The 23,719-nt window shown below is 45.7% G+C and overlaps 2 protein-coding genes across 3 annotated transcripts; both read left to right on the top strand.

Annotated features, from left to right (window-relative positions):
• The first annotated feature begins 709 nt into the window (after positions 1-709).
• Positions 710-5,145, top strand: KRT34 (keratin 34). Its single transcript, NM_001075951.2, is given in 8 exon segments — positions 710-1,106; positions 1,210-1,292; positions 1,809-1,819; positions 1,821-1,966; positions 3,460-3,621; positions 3,716-3,841; positions 4,013-4,233; positions 4,679-5,145. Coding segments are annotated over 8 exon segments (1,176 nt in total). The 5' UTR covers positions 710-758; the 3' UTR covers positions 4,758-5,145.
• An 11,669-nt stretch (positions 5,146-16,814) lies between these two features.
• KRT33B (keratin 33B) lies at positions 16,815-23,373 on the top strand. 2 transcript variants are annotated; one of them, XM_005220763.2, is made up of 7 exons: positions 16,815-17,279; positions 19,018-19,100; positions 20,378-20,534; positions 21,401-21,562; positions 21,657-21,782; positions 21,954-22,174; positions 22,944-23,373. In XM_005220763.2, exons 1-7 carry the CDS (start codon positions 16,932-16,934, stop codon positions 23,062-23,064), a joined length of 1,218 nt encoding a protein of 405 aa, XP_005220820.1. In that variant the 5' UTR covers positions 16,815-16,931; the 3' UTR covers positions 23,065-23,373.
• The last annotated feature ends 346 nt before the right edge of the window (positions 23,374-23,719 follow it).

Here is a 23,719-nt window from a genome sequence, read left to right as displayed (position 1 = left end):
TTAGCACAATACACAGCACATTCTGTTTCTGTTTCTTTTCCTGTATAGGTTATTATGGAGTACTGAGTAGAGTCCTCTGTGCTTTACAGGAGGTCCTTCTTGGTTATCTATGTTACATATAATGCTCAATTATTTTCAGTCTCTTCGGGTATTGACAAATTCCCTAAGCCCCAATAAATACTCTCCCTGAGTAAGGCTCAGAATCCTCATAGTTAATACAGAAAAAGCTTCTGCTCTAAGGATGGGTTGAACTGAACAGTGAAGCATGGGAAGACTTGAGAGAAGCTGGCTGGCCATTGAAAAGACTATTCACTCCACACTCTCTTTCCAAGGAGTCCAATGGCAGAAATTCATGGGCGAGGAGTTCCTGATTCTTAAGCAACTCCACCCCATGTCCCTGGCTGTCCTCCCCTCTGAGTAATGGGGAGAGCCACTTGGGGCCATGATGATTCTACCTCCTTTGAAGCCATCTGATGAAACTCTGATATCACCAGCCATGAGCACCCTGGAGGAGCCTGTTATGACATAAGCTGAATGGAATAATTTTATGAGTTGAGGGGGGACTCTTGGGAGGCACCTAAGTAGCGTATTTTGGAGAGAAAAATTAGCCAAAGCATTAGGAAAGGAAACTATGTGGAGTGCCAAGACCCCACCCACCATTATGGGTATAAAAGGACCATGGAGAAAGGAGAGACTCAAACCTCATCCACTTCCACCTCCATCAGTTCACCTGCCCTTCCATCACCTCTCCCAGCACCATGCCTTACAGCTGCTGCCTGCCCACCTTGAGCTACCGTTCCAGCTGCTCCTCCCGGCCCTGTGTGCCCCACAGCTGCCGTGGTACCACCCTGCCCGGGGCCTGCAACATCCCTGCCAATGTGGGCAGCTGTAACTGGTTCTGCGAGGGCTCCTTCAATGGCAACGAGAAGGAGACCATGCAGTTTCTGAACGATCGCCTGGCTAGCTACCTGGAGAAGGTGCGGCAGCTGGAGCGGGACAATGCAGAGCTGGAGAGCCGCATCCTGGAGCGGAGCCAGCAGCAGGAGCCCCTCTTGTGCCCCAACTACCAGTCTTACTTCCGGACCATCGAGGAGCTCCAGCAGAAGGTGAGGGGCTGGGCTGCGAGGGTGCACAGCAGCAGCTTCCTGTCTTTGAGCAATAAAATGTTCTCAAGTTCAAATGGTCCTCACCATGGAATCTTGTTTTCAGATCCTATGTGCCAAGTCTGAGAACTCCAGGCTGGTGATACAGATCGACAATGCCAAGCTGGCTGCTGATGACTTCAGGACCAAGTACGTTGAGATTTTGGGGCCAGGTGACCTCCAAGGCCCCTGTGTGGGCCTAACATTGCCTGGAAGAGAAGAGAAAGCCATTTCTCCCTTTTTATTTCTCCTGGCATTTTTTTTTTTTTTTAAGGCTGGCTAGGTAAAACCATTGGCAAACAGAGATCTGGACTCATGCGCTATTTGAGCTTCAGTTTATATCACTCTTTCTGAAAGGCCTTCAACCCCACAAATTCAGAGACTGTAGTGAATTGTTCTTGGTGGAGTTGATTGATTGGGTGATATATCAACCAAAATTGACAGGAGAGAGAGTCCACCTCATGAGTCCCCTGAGTGCTTTCTGGTGTTAGGGTAAGTCCAAGGCTTCTCCATCCTGTTTATGTAGATCTTGAAGAAAGCATGGATGCAAAGAGGCAGAAAACTGTCAGTGCAAAGAGAGCTAGGCCAATCCCATGAACACAAGACATGGGGCAGGGAGCAGGGCTTCTGCCTGGCTCATTCTCCCACTCTGGTCTGTGCGTGCAGGTATGAGACAGGAGCGTTCCTTGCGGCAGCTGGTGGAATCAGACATAAACAGCCTGCGTAGGATCCTGGACGAGCTGACCCTGTGCAAGGCCGACCTGGAGGCTCAGGTGGAGTCCCTGAAGGAGGAGCTGCTTTGCCTCAAGAAGAACCATGAGGAGGTGAGAGGAAAAGAAACCATAGGCTTCAGGGATAAGCCTTTAGCATTGGGAGTCAGGAGGCAACTGCTGTCAGACCTCCTGGCCTGGGACTCTTCCCTAAGGAACTCAAGGTCAGCTCCAGGAACGGCGATGCTATCTCCATAGAGAGCAGGGGTGAGGTGAGCTCTGAGTAGTGGATGGTGTTGGAGATGCTGGGAAAGGACTTATATTCATTGAGGTCTCCTCTCTGCTGGTCCTGAATTTGGTGGTAGAGATAGAGGGGGAGAGAAAAAGGAAAAACACGCTCTCTAGTCTTAAGGCTGTGGAAGTGATCATGTCAAAACAGTGCATCATACAGGTAGAAGGAAATAAGTATTATATGAAGTATAAATATACAATAGCTGCTATCATGACATCATTATTTCCTTGCTATTACTCGCCCTACTAGAAAACAAAATCACTTAATTCCACAATTGTGTGTTCCTAGCTAGGTACTCCAAATGGAGAAAATAACACATTTCCTTTTCCTGGTGTGCCTCTGTGTTTGCAGTAGAAAGCTCTGTCACATTTCATCCTTAGTGGATGTCACCGTTGTTCCTTGTGGGTTCAATGTCTTACAAAGCGCTTGTCACATGACTTTGACATTTTGCTGTTGCACTGATATTCTCTCCTATCACTGCTCCATGGGAACACATGTTGGTCAGGTGAAATTCTGGGAAGGAATTGGAAATACCCATTTGGGGGGAGTGTGTCCCACCTGCAATGAGGTTGACTGTGATCCTGGGTGGGCATCTTGGATGGTCAGGGAGATAGTTGGACCTCAAGGAAGTTTTAAATTCTGATTCTGATCTTATTCTACCATTTTAAGCGGAAGCCCTTAGTGATGACTCACTGCTTTTAAACAGTAAAAACACATTTTTGCTACATGTCTTCCATGGCATGTAGGCATGTAGAATGGGAAGTTTAGATTTATCTTTTGCTTGTCAAACTTGCCCAATGGGTATTTTATTATAGAAGCTTTTGTTATATAGAGACAATCTTTATATGTACATGTTGTATGAGCCTCAGGCTCTGGGAACAATTTGATCTGCCTGAAGGGAGATTGGGAAGTCTTCTCAGAGGCAAATCAGAGGAAAGAGGAGGATTTCAGCACTTTGGTCTAAGGGAAGAGACTGAGCAAAGACACAGATGTGGCAGAGCGTGGCATACTTGGGGAGTATGGCTGGGAAAGCAGTATCTACGGGGATGTAATGGGAAAGAGGTAGGAAGGACCTGCATGTGTGAACGAGTTTGGACTTAGGCTTATGGGAAAGGTGAGCTTGTTTCAGTGTTGGGGGAAGGGAATGGATGTGATGCCTGTTTGGGTTTATTCCTACACCTTATCTGTGTCAGTTTGGGGGAATGATCAGAATATTCCTTTCAGTGCATTTTGGGCAGCGTTGTGCTCACTTCCCTGCAGCAGGAAGATTGCAGATCCATTTCTGTGGGTTCACTTCTTCTCCTCCCTCCCTCAGGAAGCCAATTCACTGCGGAGCCAGCTGGGAGACCGCCTCAACGTGGAGGTGGACGCCGCCCCCACTGTGGACCTCAACCGTGTGCTCAACGAGACCAGGGCTCAGTACGAGGCCCTGGTGGAGACCAACCGCAGGGACGTGGAGGAATGGTACATCAGGCAGGTGAGCATCTCGGCACGTGGTCTCTCAGGACCCTCAGCCCCTTGGGGCCCTTCAGGTGGGGTCTGATTGTCTCTTCTGCCCTTTGGTGTTTCAGACTGAGGAGCTGAACAAGCAGGTGGTGTCCAGCTCAGAGCAGCTGCAGTCCTACCAGGCAGAGATCATCGAGCTGAGACGCACGGTCAACGCCCTGGAGGTGGAGCTTCAGGCCCAGCACAACCTGGTGGGTATTGATGAGACTCCTGGTGAGGAGGTGAGGTTGGGGAGTCAGGGGCACTGGGATGCCCTCCGGACCACCCTCTCCTGAACTCTTGGAGCTGGTGACTTGTTTGGAAGCGATGGAGAAGCCCCTGAAGGAGCAGCTCTGTGACTTTCCTCCCCTTCCCTCTGACAGAGAGACTCCCTGGAGAACACCCTGACGGAGACGGAGGCCCGCTACAGCTGCCAGCTGGCCCAGGTGCAGGGCCTGATCGGCAACGTGGAGTCACAGCTGGCGGAGATCAGGAGTGACCTGGAGCGGCAGAACCAGGAGTACCAGGTGCTGCTGGATGTGCGGGCCCGGCTGGAGTGTGAGATCAACACGTACCGTGGGCTGCTGGACAGCGAGGACTCCAAGTGAGTAGGGAGAGAAGGGATCCTGGGAAAATGTGTGGTGGGTCTACAAGACACTGGGCATGCCCATGTTGGCCATGTTTTCAGTTCATCAAAGAGCACACATTCATGGAGTGTCTCCTTTGTGATGGTTAGGCAAATGTGAAAGCTCAAAGGTGAAAGGCAGTCATTCCCTGCCTCGGGGAGCTAACAGTGGAGGGGTGGTGGTAGAAACTGTTACAGTAGCAGCTGTTGGGTAAGGGAGACTGTTGAGTTCTGTGAGATCTCAAGAGCATTAGATAACAATTGTCCCCCTCTGCACATGGCAGAGAGGGAGAGAGGTTTGGTAACAATCAAAGTTGATTGCAACGAACTTCAACCACTGAGAAATCAGATGTATCTCGTAAAGTACCTCAGCACTCTTGCCAGTCTTCTCCCCAACCCATTCTAAACCTCTGTGTTCTTCCAGGCTCCCCTGCAACCCATGTGCCACCACCAATGCTAGTAGCATCTCCTGTAGGTCCTCCGCTCAAAATCGTTGCTGTTAATTCAAAAACCTGCCTTCTCTTTGAAGACGACAATGAAGCCTAGAACAAGCACAGGAAAGATCCCCAGGTCCTGCCTTGGCTGCAGCTCAGTTACCATTTAGATACCTTGTCAAGCCAGCTCTGAAATTTCTACCCATGGAAATGCTCTCCACGAGCCAAGACACACCTCATCTGCTTCCGATGTTTGGAAAACTCCCTCCTGCTGAAGGTCAAGTCTCTGTCTCTGAAGACAGTCCAGCAATCTGAGCTCCAGGTTTTACTTTAGGGTGTTTCCTCTAGGTATTGTGTTTCCTGCTTCCTGCTTTCCTAGCTTCTTTGATATTCTCTGGAATGCAAGGAGGCTACTTCATTTACTTCCCAATAAACTTTATTTCTCTGGCATAGTAAATGTGTTTCTCATACATATGCATGCATTGTAAAGTACTTGTTATGGCTGTTTCATAAGAATAACCCTTCATTAGGAGGATGAAATGAGTTCAGTAACTGTCCTAGTCATATGCTCCACTGGTAAATACAGAGGGAGAGAGAAGGTTGTCCTCCTGGGAGGCTCCCACCCAGGAAGACTATGCAGAAAAACTGGCTTTTAAAACTCATGCTTTTTTTTTTTTTTTTCTGGCCATGGCTGCAATTATGAGCATCCTCCCCAAACCTTACACCTCTCTCCCACTCTCATCCCCATCGCTCTGGAATTCTCTGTTTACATTTCTCTCTAACTGTGAAGACTAGCTCCTGTGGAGACTGTTCAAGAGGAGCTCTCCTCTCGTCTCAGCCTCTTGGCTGCACACGTGTCACCAGTGGAGATGCCTACTCTTTCTAGAATGTACCTACAATGATTTCCATCACCCCGCACATTCTGGGTCCTCTTGTTAGATCTCTGTTTGTTCTCTGTCTTCTGATTAGCCTGCCTTCCTCTTTCTGTCTCAAGTGGAGGAAATGCCTGGATTTGTGAGTCTGTGTTTCTCCTTCTACATCTCTGCTCATGGAGAACTCACACCTCTATGCTGACAACTCCAAAATCTTGCACCTCAGCTTGAGTTCCAAGTCTTCACACATAGGACAGTTTCACTTGGTATCAAGTCATCACATCGCATTTAATTGGACGACAACTTGTCTTTGCCAAACTGGTGCATCTTGTTACCCACTTGTTATACTCAACACTTTGTAATCTAAGGACCCTTTAATGCAGACGGGTGTATCTCTTTACCTCCCTCTCTTCAAAGTTATTCTTTCCACTAGCTCTTTGCTCATATCTGGAATGTTCTTCCATAACCTTTTTATCATTTCATTGCCTATCATTTCAAGAAAGGCCAGTGTTCATTAAGTCTCCCTACAACAAACATGAATCCTACCCCACCCTCACTTGCCTCCTCTCTGAATATTCAACACTTTCAATTCTATTGGCCACTGTCTCAATGATTCATTCATTTTGATGCTGACTGACACAGCCCCCAACAACCATCTGTTGTGTAGTACTATGTGTGGTACTGCAGACACACAAATAAGTGAACCCCAATCCTAGACCCCAGTGTGTTAATAGTCTAGAGTGGGGAAGACAAAGAGACAAACATCATACAGACAAATGTAAGTGTGGCTCCATAGTTCAAAAAGATACCTGCACTCCAACGGATACTGCAGCACTATTTTTCAATAGCAAACTAAATGTCCATCAACAGAGGAATGGATAAAAAGATGTGTTACATATGTACAATGGAATATTACTCAGTCACAAAAATGATAGAAACTGTGTCATTTGCAGAGACATGGATGGACCAAGAGAATGTCATTCAGAGTGAAATAAGTCAGGAAGTGAAAAACAAATATCATATATTAACACTTATATGTGGAATATAGAAAAATGGTATAGATTAACTTGTTTGCAAAGTAGAAATAAAGACAGAGACATAGAGAACAAATGTATGGATACCAAAGGGGGAAGGGGGTGGGTGAGATGAATTGGGATCAACATATATACACTGCTGCTGCTGCTGCTAAGTCACTTCAGTTGTGTCTGACTCTGTGTGACCCCATAGACGGCAGCCTACCAGGCTCCCCCGTCCCTGGGATTCTCCAGGCAAGAACACTAGAGTGGGTTGCCATTGCCTTCTCCAATGCATGAAAGTGAAAAGTGAAAGTGAAGTTGCTCAGTTGTGTCTGACTCTTAGTGACCCCATGGACTGCAGCCTACCAGGCTCCTCCATCCATGGGATTTTCCAGGCAAGAGTACTGGAGTGGGGAGCCATCACCTTCTCCGCATATATACACTACTATATATAAAACAGATAACTAGTGAGAACCTACTATATAGCACAGGGAACTCTACTCAGTGCTCAGTGGTGACCTAAATAAGAAGGGAATCCAAGGAAGAGGGGCTATACACATACATGTGGCTGATTCATTTTGCCTTACAGCAGAAGCTGACACAATAAAATTTCTCATAAAATGTTGCTCAAGAAAGGTGTAAATAAAAATGATGAATTTCCATGATGTGAGAGTGTCAAGAGACTCTAAGAAGAAAGTAGCACTCAATCAAAGCTTTGAAAACCCAAACATTGTTCCTATAAATTTCACCTGCCTGCATCATTGATTATAGGTCCTTCAAGAGAGAGTATCTTCACCTAACAGAAGCCTAGTGTAAACCACGGAGCACTGTAAGCGGAATAAATAAGGAACAGTAACACTAATGAGGGTTCATGAGAAGGTTATTAAAACTTTATATAATGCCCACAGTTGCAACTTCAATCAACTATTACTGTATGATATTAGCATAATTCTGAAATAGAGTTTGATGGGATTTGGTTAGACAGATGAATGTGTGCAAGTCTAAGAAGAGGGAAAGTTTTTTAAGCATTAACTTTGCCTAATAGGGAGATGAGAGAGCCTGAGGTGTGTTTAGAGCCTGACATACCAATTTCTATCTTGGAGCAGAGGATTAATGTGGTTTAGCAGAAGATGATACTGCAAATTAGTTAGGGAGGGCCATATCTAACAGTTCTTTGAATGGTTACCTGTAAGATTTGCTATTAAGGTAGGTTGACATAGGATCTATAGGGCAGCTATGTATATGATGGATTGTAATGGGTCCTAGAAGTTTGTGAAATAGAAGGAAGATCAATTGGGAGGCTGGTGAGAGAAAATGAGAACTGAGATGGTTGGTGGTGGTGGGAAGTAATGGGGCAAATGGTGGGGTGGATTTCAGAGGCACATGGAAGCCAACTGCAGGTAGAGAAACAATGGAGAGAAAAGGAAAGAAACAGTACTGATTGACTATCTGGCAGTACTGATTGACTATCTGGTATGGTCAACATGAATAAAGTTTTTGAGGCTTAGAAAGTGAAGTAACAGTGGTTCTCCAGGAGAGAGAGCTGGAAAAGGATGACTAGACTTGGGAGAGATGTCAGAAAGTTACCTAAATAAAGATGATAATAGAGCTGTGGGAGTTGTTTAGACTGTCAAGGAGAAGATCTTGGAGTAGGAAAGAACCTTGGGGATCATTGTAGAGGATGACAGAACAGGCCTGGAGTTCTCCAAAGTCCTTGACCTGAGGTTTGCCTTGGTTTAGCTTGCTAACATCTGCTGGATCATGGAAAAAGCAAGAGAGTTCCAGAAAAACATCTATTTCTGCTTTATTGACTATGCCAAAGCCTTTGACTGTGTGGATCACAATAAACTGTGGAAAATTCTGAAAGAGATGGGAATACCAGACCACCTGATCTGCCTCTTGAGAAATTTGTATGCAGGTCAAGAAGCAACAGTTAGAACTGGACATGGGACAACAGACTGGTTCCAAATAGGAAAAGGAGTTTGTCAAGGCTATATATTGTCACCCTGTTTATTTAACTTATATGCAGAGTACATCATGAGAGATGCTGGACTGGAAGAAACACAAGCTGGAATCAAGATTGCTGGGAGAAATATCAATAACCTCAGATATGCAGATGATACTACCTTTATGGCAGAAAGTGAAGAGGAACTAAAAAGCCTCTTGATGAAAGTGAAAGTGGAGAGTGAGAAAGTTGGCTTAAAGCTCAACATTCAGAAAACAAAGATCATGGCATCCAGTCCCACCACTTCATGAGAAATTGATGGGGAAACTGTCAGACTTTATTTTTCTGGGCTCCAAAATCACTGCAGATGGTGACTGCAGCCATGAAATTAAAAGACACTTACTCCTTGGAAGGAAAGTTATGACCAACCTAGATAGCATATTCAAAAGCAGAGACATTACTTTGCCAACAAAAGTCCGTCTAGTCAAGGTTATGGTTTTTCCTGTGGTCATGTATGGATGTGAGAGTTGGACTGTGAAGAAGGCTGAGCGCCAAAGAATTGATGCTTTTGAACTGTGGTGTTGGAGAAGACTCTTGAGAGTCCCTTGGACTGCAAGGAGATCCAACCAGTCCATTCTGAAGGAGATCAGCCCTGGGATTTCTTTGGAAGGAATGATGCTAAAGCTGAAACTCGAGTACTTTGGCCACCTCATGCGAAGAGTTGACTCATTGGAAAAGACTCTGACACTGGGAGGGATCGGGGGCAAGAGGAGAAGGGGACGACAGAGGATGAGATGGCTGGATGGCATCACTGACTCGACGGACATGAGTCTGAGTGAACTCCGGGAGTTGGTGATGGACAGGGAGGCCTGGTGCGCTGCAATTCATGGGGTCACAAAGAGTTGGACACGACTGAGCGACTGATCTGATCTGAGCTGAGTCTCTGAGGAGAGGGAGGCTACAGGTCATGGGGTCGCAAGAGTCGGACACGACTTAGTGACTAAGCCACCACTGAGGAAATAGATGAGGTCTCGTTATAAGCAGTTGGAGAGGGAGGTGGGGATGCAACTGAAGAAGCACAGAAGTCTAAAGGAGTCAGTTTCGACAAGGGCATGATCAATAGCATCTGGGGCAAGGAATACGGATATTCAGACAAATCCACTGGGTACAGTAACAGGGAGATCACTGGTGGCTATATGGAGAGATGGTTGGACTCTGGGTGAAGGAGTCATATTTCAAGGCACTTTCACATCTGTCTTAGATCACCAACTCCATAGTGAACTTAATGCAAGAATTCAACTCAGTGCATTGATAGTAAACACGAATTTTACCTTGCTTTTTTCTCTGTGTTCTTTGATAAATGTTTTAGCATCTGCTCTTCCCTTTGAGGGCTTCCCTGGTGGCTCAGCCGGTAAAGAATCTGCCTGCAATGTGAAAGCCCTGGGTTCAATCCCTGGGTTGTAAAGATCCCCTGAAGAAGGGAATGGCTATCCACTTCAGTATTCTGACCTGGAGAATTCCATGGGGTCACATGGAATAGTCCATGGGGTCACAAACAGTCAGACACGACTGAGCAACTTTGATTTCTTTTTGAGGGGCAGAGCAGTCACATAATCAGGCTTTCATTTCTTTTCTGAGTGGGCCCTGAATCCAGCTCACCCAGAAGATTAAAACCATTGAGATTACATTGTCCTGGATTGTTTCACATTTTTTTAACTTTTTTATTTTAGACTGGTAGAGTTAAAAACATAGGGAATAATTTTGCATTTTTCTAACTTGGCTTGTCTCTTAGAACTTCCCTGGACTCCATTCCTATTGAGAATCCAGGACTAAGTGTAAGAGAAAAAATGTGTGCTCTGGAGAGGCTTTGTGGAGTGGTCCCTGAATCCTCTCTGAAGTGTCTATATCTCTCTTTGCTCAGCTCATTTTGCTCCTGAGGTGATTCATTCTCCAGGTCCTCTGCTACTTGTCCCTCAATAGAAATCCTGTGTGAGTATCTTCTCAGAGCCAAATCTGCTGGCTTAGTTCCTATATCACCATCACAATTTCTCTCCTCAATGCAGTGAGGCTGGATAATTAGTAAATTGGTAACATGGCACCCCACTCCAGTACTCTTGCCTGGAAAATCCCATGGATGGGGGAGCCTAGTAGGCTGCAGTCCATGGGGTCTCTAAGAGTCGGACACGACTGAACGACTTCACTTTCACTTTTCACTTTCATGCATTGGAGAAGAAATGGCAACCCACTCTGGTGTTCTTGCCTGGAGAAACCCAGGGACGGGGGAGCCTGGCGGGCTGCCTTCTATGGGGTCACACAGAGTCGGACACGTAGCAGCAGTAGCAGCAGCCTTTATGGAACAGTCTGTGGAAGCCTTATATCCTGTTCTTATAAGCACATCTAATTTGGGCTGATTTGGGTGGCCTGGTGTTGTTATTGGACACTGTTTCTGATTTTCTTGTCACTCAGTGAGCGATACTTCATCACTCTTTGGCATTAGTCGATCCCCCTGATCTGTGTGCACCTAGTGACTCCACTCCTGGCCTCTCCTTGCTGTGTGTAAACATTAAAACTAGGTAATTTATTTTAACTGGAGAATAATTACCTTAAAATGTTTGTGGGTTAGTCACTCAGTCGAGTCCAACTCTTTGTGGCCACATGGTCTGTAGTGCACCAGGCTCCTCTGTCCATGGGATTCTCCAGGACAGAATACTGGAGTGGGCTGCCATTTCTGTCTCCAGGGGATCTTTCTGGCCCAGGAATTTAAGCCAGGTCTCCCTCATTGCAGGCAGATTCTTTACTGGCTGAGTCACTAGGGAAGCCCTTTACTTTAAAATGTTGTGATGGTTTTTGCCATACTTCAGCATGAATTGGCTGTAGGAATACATGCGTCCCCTCCCTCCTGAACCCCCCTCCTACCTCCCTTCCCACCCTATCCCGCTTGGTCAGATGTTACTTCACATCTCCCACAGAATACATTTTACATTTCTGGTGGTGAGAACTTCAGGTGCAGTGCCTGGCCATCAGGGGAGAAGGTTTTGGGAAGGAGGAGAGAGGCTTCTGATGCCTTTAAATTCCTGCCAAAGGGAGGATGCCTCAGCACATCTGCCCTGACTCTACTCCATGGTTAAGAGTTTGCGTGTGATCTCTCCCACAGAAATAGCCTTGGCTTCCATAATAAATAGTATCCTTCAACCTCAACTGCAATTTGCTCACATCTGGAGACCAGAAGCCTTACCATGGCGTCTGCCACAATTACATGAGCAGGTGTAAAACCTTTCTGTTTGTTAGCGGTTGATTTGCTCATCATTTTTATTGAAGGATCATTGACTAGGGACAAGGTCATTACTAACACAAAGGTAAGAATTCACAGAACACAGTAAGTAGAAAAAATAAAAGGCAATTGCCTTCCAGAATTTCTGGGAAGTGAATTAAAACTTGGCTGTTTTCTTAATAGATACAGGTCCTCTCAACCATCATCTAATGACCACTATGCAGTGATCATAGTTACTTCTATGCAAGATGTGAGATGGTTGCCTTTTCTAAACATTGCCCTCCACTTTTGAAGATACAGGATACTTACTTCTGGATTATTCCTAACTGAGGTGAAAGCTACAGTAATGGTTATAGGGATCCCCATGGACATATTTACCAGTCTACAATACATTATTCCTTTCCTATTCCTTAAAAAGTGCTGTTGTCTAGATTTTTATCTTTTGAAGCTTGGGGTATTGAAGAAGGGGAGAAAGAGAAAAGCTAATGAATTCAGCTATTCCCTGATGGCTCAGAGATAAAGAATTTGCCTGCAATGCAGAAGACTTGGGCTTGATTCCTGAGTCAGGAAGATCCCCTGGAGAAGGAAATGGCAGCCCACTCCAGTATCCTTGCCTGGGAAATCCCATGGATGGAGGAGCCTGGAGGGCTATAGTTCATAGGATTTCAAAAGAACTGGACAAGACTGAGTGACTAAATAACAACAAAACAACAAATTGGCTTTACGTTATCAGATCTTGTCCAGGAATGCTTCAGTCAATTTGGTAGTGATTTTGAACTAACACACCTGTTCCACATCTCCCTAAAGGTAGAGATTCAGGCAGGAGGAGCAGATTGTGGATTGTGAATGTGGGCGAGGATATAATTACCTTCAAAATGAAACCACTAGGTGGCATTTCAGGGGGCTCCTAAGAGCTCTGATCCTTGATGTCTTAGCCCAGAAAGAATTCACCAAGAAGCAAACTGATAGATAAGAAGTGATTTATTAGAATAGGATACTTGTGAGGCTTATGAGTGGGTGGACAAGAGGGTGCTGCCCCAAGAACTTAGAGGGCTACCATTTTACAATCAGAGGAAAAAGTGAAGAGGGGGAAAAGACTACTTTCTTCCTCATTCTTGAGTAGACGTTGTGCTTCCAACATCAGCTCCTCCTCCAAGTTGGGTTGGGGGGTTTTCTTGTCTCTACATGGTCAAGCCAGAACTGTCATGGCACAATGGAAAATTATTTCAGGTTTCAGTATAATGAGGATCTTTACTTTGAAATGTCACTTTTCCATAATTTTTCATCTATGTAGAGAGCATATCCGAGGAGTCATTAATTTACTGAGCTCACTGGGCAGAATGTGGGTCTCATGACACCATTGTTTTGTTGTTTTGGGTCATGTCTCATGCTTCTGCTGCATGATTTTTTTTTCGCTAAGCATGCCTGCTGTTTTATGGTTAAGCAAACATGCTTTCTTGAGTAATCATCAACTAACAGGGTTTACTACACTTTTTCTTTACTTAAAATTCTGTAGTGGGATGAACTATATAATTACCTACTTTGTGCCTATCAAAAACATACTTTCTGGAAGAATACAAGTTTATTCCAATGCTGCTGTCTTTTATGAATACATAGTTGAAGTTCCACACTGGAAATGACTTTCAGAATCACCCAAGAAAACATACATTATAATTTTATAGTCACAATGTGTATCTGACCCACTGAAGATGCTATTCAGTTTGGTTTTTATTCAACTCACTGGATTGGGTCCCAAAATAACCACACTCTCTTGGAGATAAAGACTTGTTTTCAGTGAGGATAACCAAAAGAAAGAGCCTAGTGAGAGCAAGTTAGAAGAAGGGGTGATCTGAGTAAGGCTATATGGGAAGAATTAGCACGTAGCTACTAAAAGGAACTTTAGCTACTAAAGGTAGCTACTTTAAGGCATATTTTTCATATCTTGAGCACTGATAGATTGAACATAAAATCCTCATGTTTCATATCTCCATCTGGAATAGCAAAAGGGTAGAATATGTTTGCCAAAATGTACAGATGGTCTTGAAATACCAATAAAGCATGTAATTTAAATCTAAGTGGGGCACATTGTTTACTTAAGAAAAACCAGTCCTATGTAGGGGCTTCCCAGGTGGCACCAGGGGTAAAGAACCTACCTGCAATGCAAGAGTGCTGGTTCAGTCCCTGGGTTGGGAAGATCCCCTGGAGAAGGAAATGGCAACGCACTCCAGCATTCTTGCCTGGGAAATCCCATGGACAGAGAAGCATGGCAGACAGCAGTCTATGGGTGACAAAGAGTCAAACATGACTCAACACGCATGTATTAGTCCTATTTAAGTCATTCTCTAGTGCCTCCTTTGAGCAGGCCTTTATCTTAAAAGACTCTTGTGTGTTAATTGATCAGGTACTTTGGTTCAGAGGATGAAGAATGTCACATACCTTATATTGCAGTCAACAAGACATCAGACATTCCAGCCACCCCCTGAGGGGATTCAGGATAGAGAAAAAACAAGATACCATCCCAAAATGTTGTTCAGTTACTCTCAGTTGTGTCTGACTCTTTGCGACCCCATGGACTGTAGCATGCCAGGCTTGCCTGTCCTTCACTATCTCCCAGAGTTTGATCAAACTCATGTCCATTGAGTTGATGATGCCATCCAACCATCTCATTCTCTGTCGCCCCCTTCTCCTCCTTCCCTCAGTCTTTCCTAGCATCAGTCTTTTCCAGTGAATTGGCTCTTTGGATCAGGTGGCCAAAGTATTGGAACTTCAGCTTCAGCATCAGTCCTTCTAATGAGTATTCAGGGTTGATTTCCTTTAGGATTGACTGGTTTGATCTCTTTGCTGTCCAAGGAGCTCTCAAGAGTCGTCTCCAGCAGCACAGTTCGAAAGCATCAATTCTTCAGATAGCTGAGGTGCATATCAAAGGAATGATTTCACTGTGCCCAGACTCTTACATCTTCCCATATGTTGAAAAGTGCTAAATTCATTCACTTGAGATATTTGGTTTTCTTTAATTAACAATTATCCTTTGATAGTCTGCCTACCTGGTTTTTATTGCAAAACTCCCATGCATCCTGGATCCTCCCTTACCTCTTTGAAGCAGTCTCTCAGAGCTCTCTGAGAGGCTGTCTTCTGGGCTTAAGCCCTCAGGAAGTCCACTGGATAAAACATAATTATCAACTGAAAAAAAAGAAAGCATGTAACTTAATGTGATGACTTTTTAAGAGTCACGTCCTTTGGAAAGGGCTTCCCAAGTGGCCCTAGTGGTAAAGAACCCACCTACCAATGCAGATATAAGAGATTTGAGTTTGACCCCAGGTTGGGAAGATCCCCTGGAGGAGGGCATGACAACACACTCCAGTATTCTTGCTTGAAGAATCCTATGGACAGAGGAGCCTGGTGGGCTATAGTCCATAGGGTCGAAAAGAGTAGGACACAACTGAAGTGACTTGGCACACGTAGCTCGCATATCATTTGGAAAACTGGGATCAGGCATTTTGACATCGAACCCAGTAAATCTCCCTTTCCCCCCAAGCCTTAGTGGGTATTACATTTTCTTTTAGTAGACTTCCTTCCACTAGAGTAGAAGTGACCTTTGGTTCTTTGATAGAGAACAGACTTTTAATTCTTGGTCAATTATAATTTAGGAGGTGATATTGCCTAGTAGTGCATTCAATTGCACTCAATCCTTTTGTGCATCATTGCATCTCGCAGTGAGAAGATTGGATGAGGGAGACAGTGTGAAGGAGAGAGCAAGGCCATTGGAATCAGAGAAGTGGGGGTTGTAATGCTGGCTCCACACGCAAGAGCTCTGTGACCTTGAACAACCTCTCAAAGGTTTGGCATCCTCATTTGCAAACCCTGCAGTGTTATGTGTGGACTTAAAGAGACAGTATAAATAAGGTGCTCAGCACAGTGGGTTCTCAGTAAGCAGAAGCCATTCTAACAACATGAGAAATGGATATTTCCTGCCATATCAGTAAACAAAGGGTGTCATAATCTTCAATGATTGCAGCCACCACCGTTGGTGAGCTATTGAACCCTGAAGGAAGTCAGGAAAGAAAGAATACCTGCCATCTAGCCATCAGACTGCAGCCATTCCCCTCGATGAGCCCTGAGGAAACTCAGGATGTGAAATCACAGGATACTGGCCCCAGAGAGCTGGGATGCATATCAAAGGAATGATTTCTGTGAGCCCAGACTCTTGCATCTTCTCATACACAGGAAACTACTAAATTCCTTAACTTGGGATATCTGGTTTTCCTTTAACAATTATCTTTTGATGTTCAGACTACCTGTCCGTTGTTGCAAAATTTATGTATAACCTGGCTACCTGCCTTGCCTCCTCAAAGCAGTTCTCTCAGAGTTACTTGAGATGGTGTATCCCAGGCCTGAAGTCCTAAAAATTCCTGCTGAATAAAACATAACCCTCAACTTTTAGGTTCTGAGTATTTTTTAAGTCAACAAATGTCATACTATGTACAAGTACAGAGTAAAATCTTCCTGAAGAGTAGGTGCTCCCAAGATGTTAGTTTTCTTAATGTTCTGTGAACATTAAGTAATAACAGAAATGGAGCCTGGGGGCTTCCTGAAGCCCCCTAGGAAGAGGGTAGAATTGCCTCCACCTGGCAAAGGGGCCTTGGACAAGATGGCCTCATAATCCTTTCCGATCTCAGCTTCCAGGATTCCCTACTGAATAGTCTGCTTTTTCTCACAGAGTCTCTACTGAGCATGACGTAGATGAGCCACTGACCTTTCCTTGTGTAGGAGAAGAAGTGCCCCCAACTCTGGAGGACAGGACATAGCTATCACTAACTCTATAGCCCATGAGTGAGTGCTGCTGTTGGAAAGATATGGGTGGGTCACTTTGAAGCTTTTCCTTAACCAACCAGCATGATTGTTGATGAGTCCTGACTTAGCAAGAAGCCCAAGTAAAACATTTTATGAGGTAAAGGACTCGCGTGAGGTGGCTAAATAACATGGAAAAATTGGTAGAGAGGGTAAAAGAGGGTAACGCTAAGCGTGGCTACCACACCCACCGCTGGCAGAATATAAAGAGCTGGAGAAGACCAGGGCTTACACCACAGAAAGGAACCAGGCTTAGAAACAGACCTTCAGAGCTCTGCTCCCTCCAACACCATGTCTTACAGCTGCTGCCTGCCCAACCTGAGCTTCCGCTCCAGCTGCTCCTCCAGGCCCTGCGTGCCCTCCAGCTGCTGTGGCACCACCCTGCCCGGGGCCTGCAACATCCCCGCCAATGTGGGCAGCTGCAACTGGTTCTGTGAGGGCTCCTTCAATGGCAGCGAGAAGGAGACCATGCAGTTCCTGAACGACCGTCTGGCCAGCTACCTGGAGAAGGTGCGGCAGCTGGAGAGGGACAATGCAGAGCTGGAGAGCCGCATCCTGGAGCGGAGCCAGCAGCAGGAGCCCCTCGTGTGCCCCAACTACCAGTCCTACTTCCGGACCATCGAGGAGCTCCAGCAGAAGGTGAGGGGGTGGGCACTGCCAACTGATGAGCTGCCAGTTGAAGAACTACTTATCTAAATTTGACAGACCTACTTCCAAGTGGATTTAAGTTTGGTCAAACCTAATGTTGAAAATGATAAGGACAGAGACATAGAAGTCACTGGCTTACATAAGACACATCACGTCATCCTAGAGAATCGATGTGGGATGCCCCAAGAAGGAGAGGTACAGACAGGGGACAGGGTAAGGCATTAGACCAAAGTCATAGCAACCTAACACTACTTCTTGTTTAAAACCAGACTGACTGATGCTTTAGTCCTATTATGGTATTCTGGTCTTGTTTTCCGAGCCTATAGCATTAAAAGGGGCTTCCCAGGTAACTCTAGTGGTAGAGAACCGGCCGGCCAATGCAGGAGATGTAAGAGACGTGGGCTGGATCCCTGGGTTGGGACGATCCCTTGGAGAAGGAAATGGCAACCCATTCCAGTATTCTTGCCTGGAAAATTCCATGGACAGAGGAGCCTGGCAGGCTATAGTCCATAGGGTTGCAAAGAGTTGGACACAACTGAAATGACTTTAGCATACAAGCATGGAGCATGCATAGCATTAAAACATAATAATATGCACCCGAATTATTTCTTGGAGCTAGGAATTTCCTGCGTGAATCCTTAGATATTTCCAGATATAACAAGACAGTGTGTCTATAACAAAGTAAAAGAGCCACCAGCTCCAAATCCTCCCTAGTATACACAGAGCGGGCTTGCATACACATGAGAATTCAGGGCCACAAATATGGGAGTAGAAGTGGGACAAGTACAGAGTGAGCGTAGAAGTGGGGCTTAATGCATCGTGTAGGTCAGGGAGGGCTTCTCAGAAGAGGCACTATCTGAGCATGGTTTGAAGGATGAAGAGGAGTTTATATTCAGTTGCACAAGCCCTTGATTCTCTGACAGAATTAACTGTCCACCATTCAGTAGTTCTGGCAAAGCGAGTGTCAGAAAGGCGGTGTGGGATTTGAAGATCGTGCACTGATTTCTGCACATTTAGTGAGAATGAGGCACAGTGCTGGAACAAGGGATAAAGTACTGAGTGAGACAGTCTCTTTCCTTCAGGAGCTCACAGTGTAATAGGGGAGATAGGAAACAAATAACCACAGTGAAGGTGATTAGATGTGTAACTGGCTAGGTGCAGTTACTGTGGGAGCAACAGGAAGAAGTGACTCCTGCAGGAACTGGGGAAGGAAGGGGAATGTGGCTTACGTAGAGGGTCTTGCTAGGTGGGTGAAGGCATCCAGGCATTCCAGGTAGAGGCAGAAGCTTTGTGCAAAAGCTTTGTCCAGGGCAATGTGAGGGGAGAGTGGAGAGTGGTCAGCAGGGCTGGAATGGTGGTGTGTGAGCATAGGATAACCAACTTGTCTTTGTTTGCTTGGGTTTTTTTGGGGTTTAGCACCCCACCTCCCACTAAGCAAACAGGAACACTATGAGAGATTTGGTTCCCAGTATGTTCAGTTACTGCAGGAAACAAGAGGCAGACCAAGAAGAGAAGAATTTATGACAAAAGGCACATTTTCTCTTGACTGTTTTAGTTTTGAAATGATCAGTTCTATTAATGAATCCTCCCCTTATCCTCAAACTGAGAATGTGAGAAGACTTGAAGCTTTTTGGAAGGAATATCTGTTTGAAAGAAAATAGTTTTTAATTTTAAGTTATGAGACATTCATTCTTACTACAACTGATTTCACAATTAATCCTGTGCCCAGATCCTGGCCAACAAGGCAGAGAATGCTAGGCTGGTGGTGCAGATCGACAACGCCAAGCTGGCTGCAGATGACTTCAGGACCAAGTAAGATTTCTCTAATGATCAGACCAATTTAGTAATGGACAGGCTGAGTTGCAAAGTGATGAACTCTGTCCTGGAAGCATGCAAGCAGAAGCTGTCTGCGATCATAGTGGGAGGTTTCTTGCATTCAGTGAGTTAGGTTAACTGTCAGTCTCCTCACTGGAAGCAAGCATTCTGTGTTTTAAATTTAGTTTGAAGGAGCTCAAGCAGTCATCTATTCACTCTCTTTTTCAACTTAACATCTGGATCAACTTTAAAAGTATATTCCACACAAGTCTCTTAATACAGTTGAATTATGATCAGCCCATTGGAAAAAGTTAAATGACACAATGAGAGCCAAAATTCATTTCAGAGAATCCATCAGTTTTTCTAGGTATGACCATTATAATCGTCAAGAATCCATTGCATTTTTATGAGACTTTATAGTTTGCAATGTGATTCTACCTATATCATTTTTTCATCTTTGGGCCAACCTGACGCATGTTTTTTTTTGGGGGGGGGGGTGGAGCAAGATGAAGTAGGAAAAAATAGCCTTATTGCTTTGCCTAGGGGGCCACAGAGGGCTAATGTCCTTAAAACTGTGTGTCCCTGACATGTCAGTTTGGTTCCCATTTTACAGATGAGGAAATTGAGGTTGAGAGAGATTAAAGAGCTTACCACTGTCCTCACGGCAGGGCTGAATCTCACTGCCTTCTAATCCAGTGCTGCTCTCATGATACCAGGTTGCTTCTCAGGGTGGTTGGTAAGGATGGTGAGGAGGTCCATAGCGGGCTAGTGAAGTCACCAACTCACTTGAGAATGGAGGATGACAGGGCTTAGTTGTTAGCAGCCTGTGATGGGGAATCAGAACAAATGAAGTTAAAGGTAGATTTAAACTATACAGTGGCTTCCCTGGTGGGTCAATGGTAAAGAATCTGCCTGCAAAGCAGGAGATGTGGGTTTGATAATCCCTGGGTCAGGGAGATCCCCTGGAGAAGGAAATGGCACCCGCACTCCAGAATTCTGGCCTAGGAGCCAGGCCTGGTTTGCAAAAGAGTCAGACATGACTTAGTGACTAAGCAACAACAAAAACTATACAGGGGTGCCCCACCGATACCTTCTCTGTGGGTCTCAGGGAGGAAATAGCCTTTTCACTCTGAGCAGTGGTCTTTTTCCCTTTCAAAAGACTGCAAAAATTCCAAATATTTCACAATGTAATGAATTAGACCAGGTGAGCCAAGTAAAGCCTAGGAAAAAGTCTTCCTCTTTGACCTCCTTTGACTGCTGTTTGTGTGTGCAAGGTACCAGACAGAGCTGGGCTTGCGGCAGCTGGTGGAGTCAGACATCAATGGCCTGCGTAGGATCCTGGATGAACTGACCCTGTGCAAGTCTGACCTGGAGGCCCAGGTGGAGTCCCTGAAGGAGGAGCTGATCTGCCTCAAGCAGAACCATGAGCAGGTAAGAGAGTCCCAGCCCCTGACATTCCTATACTGAGAGTCCTGTAACTGCCCTGAGCAGGGTAATATAGGTCTTTAGGTCTTTGCTAGACATCCTAGAGCTGAGAACATTTTGCTGGATGCTCAAAACACCCTTGGTGGGTTGTTGGGGAAGCTTACTTCTTTTACCTAAAAGGGTGTGGTCATCTAATCTATTTCCATTTGGGGCTAGAGCTTTAAAATACTTTCTACTGCTTGATGAGATTGGTTGTCTTCTGAATAGATTGTCTTCCCATTAATGACTTAGACTGAAAGGAGATAGCAAACTTCTTTATGTGTCACCTAGACAGTAGAACCCAAGCTAGAATAAATGGATGGAAGGATGGATGGATAGATAGGAAAATAGAAGAAATGAAGGCACTGAAATAGTGGTTGATTCAGACCTCATGGTTGAATGTAACACTAGGATATCAAAAACATGTCTCAAACATTAGATGTTTAGATGAAGAGGAAAAAACCCCTCATGGACAGGGTGTGATGATAAGAAGACATGAAGTAAATGGGACCAGTTAAGCCTAGTTTCTCTCTATTTAAGTAGCATTTAAGTGGCAACAATTATAAACCGGTTATCATGCCAGGTTTATCACTGAGCAAAGGAAAAGTAAAAAAGAAATGGTAGAATCTTGGAGTGGCAAGAAACATTAGCAATCAAGCAGCCTCATGATACAGATGTGGAGACTCTCAGACAGGAGGCCTGACTCACAGGAAGTAACTTCATCGAGTTTTATATCAATATGTGTCCTAAATTCTAATGCAACCTTTCCACCACAAGGGAATTCATATATAGATTTCTTTCTATGAGTTCATTCTTTCCCCTTCCTCCACCAGGAAGTCAACACCCTGCGGAGCCAGCTGGGAGACCGCCTCAACGTGGAGGTGGACGCCGCCCCCACTGTGGACCTCAACCGTGTGCTCAACGAGACCAGGGCTCAGTACGAGGCCCTGGTGGAGACCAACCGCAGGGACGTGGAGGAATGGTACATCAGGCAGGTGAGCATCTCGGCACGTGGTCTCTCAGGACCCTCAGCCCCTTGGGGCCCTTCAGGTGGGGTCTGATTGTCTCTTCTGCCCTTTGGTGTTTCAGACTGAGGAGCTGAACAAGCAGGTGGTGTCCAGCTCAGAGCAGCTGCAGTCCTACCAGGCAGAGATCATCGAGCTGAGACGCACGGTCAACGCCCTGGAGGTGGAGCTTCAGGCCCAGCACAACCTGGTGGGTATTGATGAGACTCCTGGTGAGGAGGTGAGGTTGGGGAGTCAGGGGCACTGGGATGCCCCCCGGACCACCCTCTCCTGAACTCTTGGAGCTGGTGACTTGTTTGGAAGCGATGGAGAAGCCCCTGAAGGAGCAGCTCTGTGACCTTCCTCCCCTTCCCTCTGACAGAGAGACTCCCTGGAGAACACCCTGACGGAGACGGAGGCCCGCTACAGCTGCCAGCTGGCCCAGGTGCAGGGCCTGATCGGCAACGTGGAGTCACAGCTGGCGGAGATCAGGAGTGACCTGGAGCGGCAGAACCAGGAGTACCAGGTGCTGCTGGACGTGCGGGCCCGGCTGGAGTGTGAGATCAACACCTACCGTGGGCTGCTGGACAGCGAGGACTGCAAGTGAGTACTGAGCAGGTGGTACCCCTGGCATGGTACATGCACGGTCCTACCAAAAGACAAAACGGGGGCTTCCTGGGTCAAGTTTCTGATGCCAATATATCTGCAAAGACTAGAGTTTAATACTACAGCAGTGGGAAGTGAAGGGTGTTTGCTGCTGTCACGACCAGGCCTAAAGGTATTGTCTGCTCCAAAAGATACTCCTGAGCCTGACTGTTTCCTCTACTGGTGAGCTTTTGGAGGCTGATGGGTAAATAAAGCTTTGTACCTTCAGCAAAAGGGAAAACAAACCTGTAACCACCATCACATGTACTTGAATAATGCTTTTGGATTTAATCCCCAGTTTCACACCTATTGTTTCATGGACCCTGGCTGGGATCCCCCTGAGACAGGCAGAGTGGGGATCTGAGGATCTGGGGATCAGGGCAACCACGTTATGGATGAGCATTTGAGTATCAAAAAGGGGAGGTTACTCAAACACTTCTAGGGTCCAGCACTTTTTGCCTGAGTATTTTCATGAACATGATCTGTGGGGTAGATAATATCAATCTATCTCACAGGTGAGGAGGGATGAAGGGTTTTCCCCACAACTTCAGGCTTATCGATCTGGTTCCATCTCAAGGCTTATTTAGGAGTGATCCGAATAAGACTTGGCTTCCTAAGAAGTCAGAAAATGGCTTCTATTTGTCCCCTGTCTCCTTGGGTTGAACTCCCTCCTTTATTTTTGTTATTATCCATCTTATGCTGATGAGCTAATTGTTCTGTGTCCCAGGCTGCCCTGCAACCCCTGCGCCACGACCAACGCATCATCAGTCGGGTCCTGTGTCACCAATCCCTGCACCCCCTGCGGCCCACGCTCCCGCTTTGGGCCCTGCAACACCTTTGGGTGCTAGACAGCCAGGGCCAGCAGGAGGACTGTGAAGACAGAGGACCATTGATGGACCAGCCCTGCTCTCTGACAGCCATCAGCCATTGGATAGTACCCCAGTCACCACCATAATTCACAGTTTGGAAAGAGAATGTCCAGGCCCACCTGATCCTCTTAATTCAAGGCCAGTTTCTTGTGACCTGATGGTCTGACAGGTTTGGGCTGGGGAGTTGTCACATGAGGAGTTTTGTGGTTCTCTCTGCTGCTTTGATTTGTCTTGCAGTCCCCCAAATCCCCTTGTTAACCTTCTAATAAACTTTCCTCTTGCAAAGCAGTGATGATTCTCATTTGTATTCATTCCTTTTAAAGTGTTCACTCTATGTGTTCATGCTTCATATAAAAGCCACTTGAAAGTGAAGGAGGACTTGTCGTTTAATCCTCTCCTTAAAGGTCTTTATTACCATTTGTTAACATTCACTAAACACAATGTGTCCCAGTAGAGACTCAGGCCAGCAGGGAACCAGTGGGACCACTAAGGCAAGAAGTCTCATCTGAATATGATAAACATGTTAGTTATGGGATCTTACTAAGTAAAGTCCAATGGCTAACATTTCTCAAACATTCCACCTTTCCTTTTCCAAAGGCCTACAAAAGGACAGGCACTAACATTTATTAAATGC

Source organism: Bos taurus, chromosome 19, assembly GCF_002263795.3.
Source record: "Bos taurus isolate L1 Dominette 01449 registration number 42190680 breed Hereford chromosome 19, ARS-UCD2.0, whole genome shotgun sequence".
In the NCBI taxonomy this organism is placed as follows: Eukaryota; Metazoa; Chordata; class Mammalia; order Artiodactyla; family Bovidae; genus Bos; species Bos taurus.
This window is presented reverse-complemented; position numbering and strand designations above follow the sequence as displayed.

Coding starts and splice junctions, on each gene's coding strand:
- KRT33B (XM_005220763.2), top strand. CDS start 16,932: ATGTCTTACAGCTGCTGCCTGCCCAACCTGAGCTTCCGCTCCAGCTGC. Junction 17,280..19,017: donor TCGAGGAGCTCCAGCAGAAG/GTGAGGGGGTGG, acceptor TCCTGTGCCCAG/ATCCTGGCCAACAAGGCAGA. Junction 19,101..20,377: donor GCAGATGACTTCAGGACCAA/GTAAGATTTCTC, acceptor TGTGTGTGCAAG/GTACCAGACAGAGCTGGGCT.